Source organism: Helianthus annuus, chromosome 8 (genome assembly GCF_002127325.2).
Source record: "Helianthus annuus cultivar XRQ/B chromosome 8, HanXRQr2.0-SUNRISE, whole genome shotgun sequence".
In the NCBI taxonomy this organism is placed as follows: domain Eukaryota; kingdom Viridiplantae; phylum Streptophyta; class Magnoliopsida; order Asterales; family Asteraceae; genus Helianthus; species Helianthus annuus.
The window spans coordinates 73,822,348-73,832,384 of NC_035440.2; the positions used below are offsets into that span (position 1 = coordinate 73,822,348).

A 10,037-nucleotide genomic window follows, 5' to 3' on the forward strand; every position below is an offset into this window, starting at 1 on the left:
AATACCCTCATTATTATGATCACGTCGGAAAGTTCAATTTAAACTTTAACTTAACTGAAATGGTCAGAATTGAAAGTCAAATTGCTTGACTTTCGGCTAATAACTAGCTAATAAAATGGAAAAGTACTAGAGGGAACACTTACTAGTGTTAGGAGGGAAGCTTAGAACTCAGAAAAGGAGGCTTCAAGTCCAGAAGCAAGCTCCAAGTAAAGAAGAGAAGTGATTGTGAAGGTGTGAGGTAAATGTTTCAACTTATGGTTCTATTTATAGTGTTCTTGAAGCTCCATAATTAAGCCAAGTGTTACCTGGAGTCCTTAGATGCTGATTAGTGTCATAACACATGGAGGAAGAAGGAGAAGGGTGGCACAAATCGAAGCTAGGTGGCACAAGGCTGCAGCTGCCAGCTGCCATATTCTACCAGCGAAGGCTTTGCGGACCGTAAGGGTCCGGCCTTACGGTTCGTAAGGACTTCTAGCGCGCAAAGGTTTTCAAATCCTTTATGGACCGTAAGGCTAATGGCTTGCGGTCCGTAAGGACCTCCAGAATGCAAAAATTGCATTTTCAGTCCCTCATCTCAATTCAACCCTCATTTTATAAATTTTGACCCTCTCCTCCAACATATCTGGAATATCTGGAGAGTTTCTAGACATGTGTTGCTTTATGACTCGATAAAATATTCGGGTTGTTAGATAAAACCTAAACTTTTAGTCATATTTTAAATATCATATTCTTTAGACAAATCTTATATCAAGAGAGAAAGAGAGAGATATCTAACATTATTAAGAGAATACATGTTTTTACTCTTATAGTAACATCCACTCAAACACTTACGTCGTGAGTATCAACCCTGCATAGATTAGGATAAGCCGATAGTGATCTCTACCATTCTTAGAGATAAGGTTCTAGAGGTGATTAGCGTATTGATTAGTGAGGAGTATTGCTGTTTATTATCATCATAACTGTTTATTATCATCATAACGCCCTAATGTCAGTCTCTTAAGTCTTATCATTATCATCACAACGCCTTAATGTCTTTATCTTATCATAACAAGTTACTCATAATCATCATTCACCAACTATAATACACGTACTCATTCACGAAGGAGAGATCTCATATTCTACTAGTCACTAGTGACAATCCAAATCAACTTTCTTTCACAATAAACATAATCACGATAAAAAAAATTACATAGCAAGTACGTTACCCAGTTACCCTTTAAGATTATTGGATATTTCAACACTTAAAAGTGTATACAAACATGACTATCACCTTTACACTCTCCAAACATATTTTAATCCCCCATCTTCAAAGTAGGAAAGTTTAAAGCACACTTAACAAAGTAAAGAAAACACAACAATTCTCATCACTTTCCTCCCATGTGTTTTTAACTTTCCCAAAGTTTCCAATTTTTATTACACAACATGTGACCCCACTAAACCAACTTTTATCAATCTCAAAACCTGAAACCAAACACCATCCCCTTCCTCAACCGCCAATCCACCGAGTCACCAAACAACTCATCACAATCCACCGCAATAAATCTCTCCAAATCTTCATCAATTCGATCAGTTGAATCAATCTGAATTGAAATGAGAGGTCACGATTGGATCAATTCGATGCTACCAGACGAGTTGATCTTGGAGATCTTCCGTAATTTGGACTCGAAGACCAGCCGAGACGCGTGTGCGCTCGTATGCCGTCGTTGGCTAACCCTAGAACGACTCAGCCGTGATACGATCCGTATCGGTGGCTCTGGTAGCCCGGATTCGCTTGTGAACCTGATTGCCAGTCGGTTTGTTAATGTTACTAACCTTTATATTGATGAACGACTCTCCGGTGCTCATCCGTTTGATTCGGTGAGCTTGCTTTTTGCCAACTTGTGTTCTGTTCTGTTGTTGTTGTTAATTTTCTGAATGTTATACATACAGTATTGGATAAAATTAGGGCACTTTTATGAATATATGCAATAGGATTGATTGATACAAGAGTATTGATTTAATTAATATTGTAGTTGCTTTGTTTCCCTAAAATGAGGTGATTTGCATTTAGGTATTGGATGGCTATTCTTCGTATTAGTTTTTGATATGTTAGTTAACATTTTGTAGCAAGTAAAGGTATATCAATTTAGGAGCTTTTTGCAGAAGAAGAGTAGCAAGTAAAGGTATATCAATTTAGGAGCTTTTTTGCAGAAGAAGAGTATTTTTTGCTTTGAATTTTAATGAAGATGGTTTACGGAAGCACGAATGGAGATGTATCATCAGTTGGAAATAAATATCATCTGTGAGTATATAAAACTGGAAGAAATTAGGAACCAACACTATTTTAAGTTGACAGATGAGTGCCGATTTAAGTTGGATTTTGAACAAACTCTGTTCAAGTTTTGTAGTTTTGGTGTGTGTTCTATGGACCTTCAGTTTCGTTACAATATGTGCAGCTTTTGTAATTGCTTTGTGTCCCGAAAAGGAGGTGTTTTATATTTAGGTATTGATGGGCTACTCTTTCTGTTGTTTTGTGGCAAATAAACTAGTAAAGTTATATCATTTTAGGAACTTTTCTGCAGAAGAAGAGTATTTTTGCTTTGAATTTTAATCATGGTTGACGACGGTTTCGAAAGTACGTATAGAGATTTATCATCAATCGAAAATGAATATTATCTGAGAGTATATAAAAAAGGAAGGAATTAGGAAGCAACATTAAGATGGGTCCGACTTTTAAATAATGTTGCATGGACATAAGTGAAACGCTCCTTCCTGCATTCATTGTCTTTAATTGAACAATGCTATTTCAAGCCCTGGACATTTTTTATGGCGGTCGGGTTGGCAAGTTGATCACCACTTTGTGTAGGATGATATCATTAGAGTTTGCATGATAGCTTTCCATCATCCTGACTGGTTGACACATTTTTTTCCTTCATGAATAATGAGGTTTATCTAAGGACAAAAGAACGTGTATAATTATTTCATATATCTTTTATTCATAGCGCTATGCACTTGAAGATTAATAAGAGTCAGTGTTGTAATAACATAAATTGGACTCTCTATTGGGGTAGAGGGAGTACGCTAAAACTTTAATTAAGCAGATCATATCTCTTGTGAACCCTCTGTGCGCAAGTTTTCTATAACAATGGATATTAGTTATGTAATAGTTTCTGTATTTTTGTTAGAAAAAATTTCGAGATCTTGCACTTTTTATATATAAGCTAAAGACATGTAAAACTGTGTTGTTAGGATGTTCCTTTATTGGAATAATAATGCTTGAAAACCAAATGTGGGTTGCATCATTAAGTCGTTGATTTCAGCCGGGAAAAGAAGGAAATTCTGCAACTTACCTATTCTATTATGAGTAGACATTTATTTATGACTTTACTTATGCATATAGTTCATGAAAACGTGTGTCCTTGGATATACATTATCGTTTTCAGAAAGTTATCAAACTGATTTAGCTATCCTTGGTTTTGGGTATGTGGGGACTAAGATGTTATGCTAAGCAAAATATATTTGATAAAATAAACCATTTAGCTTTAATAATTCACTGAACTGGTTATACATCAAGAGTGCTGAGAAATAAATTTTTAATTTCTTTAGGTTTTTGCTAACTAAGGATTCAAGCTTTTGATCTTTAATATATAAACATGCAAAACTGTGTTAAAGGGCCAAGGCTCATCATATCCTATATTTTCTTTATAATTGAGTAAGCTTTTTTCATACCCATAACGTTGATACAAACATATGTTGTGATAGAATCTGTCATAGTTTTAATAGATATAAACAAAAACCATTACAAAACAACCTGCTTTAAACAGGCAGGCGCCTCTCCAGTATACCCCTTCAAGAGGTAGATTATTTCAAATCAAGCATAACATACAGAATCTCTCACAATATCTCGCCGTAAAGTTATCTAGTAATGTATGTAATCATTGCCTATATCGATTATAGATAAACTATTGTTGCCTCTTTTACCAACTAACATTGGGTAACACGACTGTTACATTTGTTGATTTTTAGCTATGTAGCACGGGGACTCCATTTATGTGGCCGTGCCCGTCTCAGGTACTTGTCGGGGACGGAAACACCACTCGTCGGGGACGTTTCCTAAACGTTTCCAATGTCGGGGACGTATCTGGTAGAAGTATCCAGCCCGTTTCCATTTATTTTTAGGGTTTTTACCCTTTCAAATTCCACAACCGGCTATTAAATAAATAGACCTATCATATTCGGCTTCTCTAATCTCTAAACTCTCAAGTCTCATCATCTCTAATTCTCTATCGATTGTCGATCTCTCACTAGATGAACCGGAATTTGAAAATGATTTGATTATTGATAGTTAATTACCTTTGGAAGATGTAGTATTTTTGGAATTTGTTTAATGTATTTTTATTTTTTTATATTTTTTATTGCCGTACCCGTATCTTGGAATTTTGAGTTTTGCCGTTCCTCGTTCCCGTATCGTCCCCGTACCCCGATCCCATACCCGTTCCAGTGCTACTTAGGTTTTTAGGTTTCATTTCTCTCGAAGTTATTAACATTCTAAAGTAGTATTATAAATAAAACGTGTGTCAAAGCTCATATTAAAGACTATATCTTGGTTATTCTTGTTAATATTTTTGCCAAATGCAGGGAAGACGGGCCGGTGTTAGGCAATCTACGTGGCTCAGGCTTCGCCTTATGGCAGAGAGATTTGAGTCGTATTGTCTATCGGATGCTGGTTTGGCTGCTGTTGCTGATGGATTCACCAAACTTGAAAAGTTAACTCTAATATGGTGCTCTAATGCAACAAATGCCGGCCTTACATTTGTAGCTCAGAAATGCAGGTCTTTGAAATGTTTGGATTTGCAGGTAAAATATTCCGTTTCACGTTTGTTTATTTTTAAGCTATGAATCAGTTCTTTTTTCAGAATACATTGGAAAAATACTTCTTTTATCTTTGATTAAAAAGTTAATTAGATCTTAGCAAATGTTAATGGTTGTTATGTGCTATAGCCTATATATGCTATGCAGTTAATGGGTTAAAAAATCTAAACAGATATTTGAGATATCGGTTATCGCAGTGGGATTTCGGTAATTTAATATTATGTTGTATAGCAATTTACCACTAACAATTCAGTATACTCTCCTACCATTAATAGATTAACCTTTTGCAACTTGCAAAACACTAACAACTGTAGCAAGTAGGAACTGATTAAGACTTAAAACAGTAATAATTAACAATTAAGACTTAAAAACACTAATAGTAGCAATAAGATGGAAGACGAATGGTAGAACTAAGAAGAAAGGTATTGATATCGGGAAAATCGGTGATATATCGGCCCAATATCGTCAACATCGCCGATAATATCGGTACCGATACTTGACACCGATATTTTACATGGGGACCGATATATCACGATATTAACTGCATAGTATGTATGTTCATTAGTTTTTAATTCCAGGCCGTAAGTATTACATATGGTGTGTTAAAGCGTGGTGTTGGTTTTAATCATAGAATGTAGGCATCAAGTATTGATTTGTTTTAGCATGTATTAAGCGTTTAATATATTACTTTTTTTCAAAGGGTTGCTATGTTGGAGATCAAGGTTTAGGTGCTATTGGCGAGTGTTGCAAACAACTTGAAGTACTGAATTTACGATTTTGTGAAGGTTTGACCGACACTGGTTTAGTTGACTTGGCCATTGGCTGTGAGAAGACCTTGAAATCACTGGGTGTAGCTGCATGTGCTAAAATAACTGACGTATCATTAGAAGCTGTTGGGTCTCATTGCAGAAACCTCGAGACTTTATCATTGGATTCTGAGTATATCAACAACAAAGGAGTAATAGCTGTTGCAAAAGGATGCCCTCTTCTTAAAAATTTGAATTTGCAATGTATTATGGTTACAGATGAGGCTTTGACTGCTGTTGGTAGACTTTGTGTGTTGTTGGAGTCGCTAGCACTTCATAGTTTTCAGCGATTTTCAGACAAGTTAGTTTTTCTTTCGTGATCTCCTCTTTTCATAATTTGATATTAGAAGGATTTTTTGTTTTTTTTTTTACCCAAAGTAATAGTAGAGAAACACGAATCGGAATTCATGATGCGTATGCTATGTATGTTGATTAACGTATGCAGGAGCCTTTGTGCCATTGGGAAAGGATGTAAAAAATTAAAAAGCTTGATGCTAAGTGATTGCTATTTCCTGAGTGATAAGGGCTTAGAGGCTGTTGCAGCTGGTTGTCCTGAACTTTCACGCCTGGAAATCAATGGTTGCCACAATATTAGCACATATGGGCTAGAAAGCATCGGAAGGTCTTGCATGTAAGTTATTAATAAATAAAAGTTTTAATAATCTCTCATTTCCTAATAAGTAAGATCCTCCTGAAGTAAGCAATATAGTTGTTTTTTTTTTTTTTTTTTGGTATATGCGCCATTTTAAACTCTATGACTATACAACAAGTAAAAACATTCTATCCCACACTAGTTGGGGTTAACTAAAGGTCTACTTTTTCTCATTTATTTTAGTTATTTTTTTCATACTTGGCATGATAGATATTACTTTTGTAGATATTACTTGGATGTTAACATTCTTCAGGTAAAATCCAACTGAAAAACAAATGTAGAGGTGTCAATTTTGACCCATTTACATATGAGTGGCTCAATTTGGGTCATATTCTTTTTAATCTCAAATAAGTTAATTAAATTTTTTTACCTAAAAGGGGAATGAGTCAAAATGGATATTGGGGTTATAAGTTCAAAGTCTTTTTTAATACATACAACTGGCCAAATCTTTTTATTGGATATTTTGATTATAATTGTATTAATATTGTTTTTTAATCGTAATTATTGCATTTTTTATTTTAAAAACTTATAATAGTGGACAAAAAAGTTTTTGCGTAATCCATACACCCTACCCAGTCTTCCCTGTTTCAACACTCACCAAAAATGACCTGTTTTCAACCAGAATGTTTTGACTGATTGTGGAAGTACAAAGAAGACCAATTGGTTTACTGGTATATTTGAGATGTTGTACCTTCATAGTTCATAGTGTATAGTGAGTTGTCTGCACTTTTCTGTCCACAAAGTTTTTGAAATAGTTTTTGATCTAACTATTAGTCGAAAATATGAACTTTTGTGACAGTCTTAAGTTCTGTTTGATACATTGCCCACATAGTTGTTAATGGCGAATAGCGACAAGGTGCCTATATGCTACATAGCGAATAGCGATAAATAGCCATACACTAGAAATTTTTTTATCTGTATATTATATCAAAATACCATGGTATATATGTTATTTTACATGTATATTTAACAAAAACCTAAAATCTAGCTATTTTATAGCTATATTTAATTGCTATTTATATTAAGAAAAAAATAAAAAATAAAGTCACTTTTCTCGCTATCCATCGCTACAACCCTAATAGTGACACTAGACCTATACGCTACGTAGCGCGCTATAGCGATCACTATTGACAACTATGATTGCCCATTTTGCTTTATGAGGTTAACATGGTTAATTTTGTAGGCATCTTAGAGAGTTAGCATTACTATACTGTCAAAAAGTAGGCGATGAAGCCCTATCTGAAGTTGGCAAAGGCTGCAAGTATTTGCAAGCTCTTCATTTAGTGGATTGCTCCGTCATTGGGGATGATGCAATATGCAGCATTGCTATTGGCTGCAAAAATTTGAAAAAACTTCACATACGCAGATGCTATGAGGTAGTGTTATTCTCTTACGAATTCGTATATACATCTCATTTTCTATTTTATTCTCTTGTATGTACAAGGTTGCATTTAAAATTAACTTCTTGTTTTTGTGGTGACAAAGTGCCATATGTGATATAAGGGTGTAATATCTGATACGACAGATACTTAGAGAAAAATATGCACAAAATTAGGGCTGTAAACGAACCGAATGAACACGAACAAGGCCATGTTTGTGTTCGTTCATTAAGGAAATTAACATGTTCGCGAACTGTTCACGAATGCATACCGAATATAAGTTTATGTTCGTGTTCGTTCGTTAAGGAAATTCAATTGTTCACGAACAGTTCGTGAACACTGGTCTCTAACACAAACGAACGCAAGCAAATAAAAATGAACGCAAACGAATATTTAACTTGAAAATAAAAAAATGAAAACATTATTATCCTTAAACATTGGATATAAGTAGTTAAATACAACCATCAAATGATAAATCAAAACACAAGTTTACCACACCACCAAACGATGAATAAAGCTTAACTAACTTAGACATAATTATCCCCAAAAATGTCTTAGAATGTCCAAATTTTAGCTAACTTAGAAAAAAATAGGGTTTTAAGTTTTCAATATGTTTAGATAAAAGGTATATTATTTTTTTTTTTAAATATAATCAAACGGACATATTACCGAACGTTCACGAACGCAGTCGAACGAACGAGACCTGTGTTCGTGTTCGTTTGCTAAGCTAACAGAACGAAATTTTTTGTTCGTGTTCATTCGTTAAGCTAATCGAACGAACATAAACGAACTTCCCGCCGAACGGTTCACGAACTGTTCGCTGAACGTTCGGTTCGTTTACAGCCCTACACAAAATATAATACAAAATAAAGGTTTCGGGTTAAACGGCTCGTGTTTGGGTCAACTCATGAAAACTCGTATCGTGTTCGGGTTTGACCTGCAAACACTGCCACATTTAACACCCCTAATATATTATATATGATAACAAATTCACTGTACATTTTCAGTTGACCTACGAATTTCACTGGAAATATTTGTGTTCTAATATATTTTTGCTTGTCTTAAGTTAATTATATAACCTGCAGTTGGAAACCTCAGATCCCGATAAGGACGTTAATCGTCCTTTTATTTAACTCTTTTACATATTATAGGTTGGGAGCAAGGGAATTATAGCTATTGGTGACAACTGTAAATACCTTACAGATCTTAGCATTCGGTTTTGTGATAGGTAATAATTTTTTGTCTCACTTTTATATATAACTACAGTCATCTCGTTGTTTACAATATTAATATACATAAGTACATAATTAAGGTCATATCATCCATTTGGAAATTGCAAAGAGAAGTCACTGTATTTTTGTGTTTTTTTATTTTTTTTAAAACACTATCAACAAGGTTACCATGTTCGTATTTTTTTTCTAGTTTAATTAATTTTGCTGTTTATATTAACCAGGGTTGGGGATGAAGCTCTGGTGGCTATTGGTAATGGTTGCCCCTTGTTACGTCACTTAAATGTAAGTGGCTGCCACCAAATAGGAGATACCGGAATAACAGCAATTGCAAGGGGCTGCCCTCAACTAACTTACTTGGATGTTAGCGTTCTTCAGGTAAAATCCAACTGAAACAAAAATGATTAGAAACTTTTTTTTTTTTTTTTGATTTACTAGTTTATATGCTTAAACTAGGGTGACAGTTTCGAACATGACCCAAAGAAAAAATTAGATAGAATTTTTTTTTTACAGGGTATGTTTATCCAAGAAAACTTGTACATCATTTCGGACTTTTCGGTATGATACGAAAATCATGGCCTTTTTCTTTTTCGTTTTTTTCAGAATTTGCGGGATATGGCACTGGCAGAAGTAGGTGAAGGGTGCCCTTTACTAAAGGACATAGTATTATCACATTGCCGTGAGATAACCGATGTTGGTCTAGCCCATCTTGTTAAAAGATGCAAATGGCTTGAATCCTGCTACATGGTCTATTGCCCTGGTGTGACTGCAGCCGGGGTGGCTACTGTTATATCCACCTGTGTCAATATCAAGAAAGTTCTAATTGAGAAGTCAAAGGTTAGTGCGAGGACCCGAAGGCGTGCAGGTTCTGTCATCTCCTACCTCTGTGTGGACCTTTGAAACCATAACAGGGTTCGGTTGTAGTTATAGTTGTGTGTGGTCTAATACAAAAGAAGGCATAATTTAGCATATTTTAAGAGAGTATACCAAAATGATCCTGGGAAACCTGAGTATTTATGGAAATTGGGTGTAATAAGTGGATGAGTATTAGAATGTGTTTGTTTTTTGTTTCAAGACAGGGAATGATTAATTACCATTATATTATAGTTTTTTTCATAAA

At 34.8% G+C, this 10,037-nt stretch overlaps 1 protein-coding gene across 1 annotated transcript; it reads left to right on the forward strand.

Moving 5' to 3' along the window:
• Positions 1-1,383: 1,383 nt before the first annotated feature.
• LOC110873045 (F-box/LRR-repeat protein 4) lies at positions 1,384-10,037 on the forward strand. The gene is made up of 8 exons (XM_022121970.2): positions 1,384-1,857; positions 4,618-4,836; positions 5,552-5,958; positions 6,103-6,288; positions 7,493-7,685; positions 8,840-8,916; positions 9,142-9,295; positions 9,521-10,037. The coding sequence occupies exons 1-8, from the start codon at positions 1,591-1,593 to the stop codon at positions 9,815-9,817; spliced, it is 1,800 nt and encodes a 599-aa protein (XP_021977662.1). The 5' UTR covers positions 1,384-1,590; the 3' UTR covers positions 9,818-10,037.

Bases quoted from the DNA above. Each gene is read 5' to 3' on its own strand.
- LOC110873045 (XM_022121970.2), top strand. From the start codon at position 1,591: ATGAGAGGTCACGATTGGATCAATTCGATGCTACCAGACGAGTTGATC. The intron at 1,858-4,617 runs GTGAGCTTGCTT...TGCCAAATGCAG, and splicing joins GTGCTCATCCGTTTGATTCG to GGAAGACGGGCCGGTGTTAG. The intron at 6,289-7,492 runs GTAAGTTATTAA...TTAATTTTGTAG, and splicing joins AGCATCGGAAGGTCTTGCAT to GCATCTTAGAGAGTTAGCAT.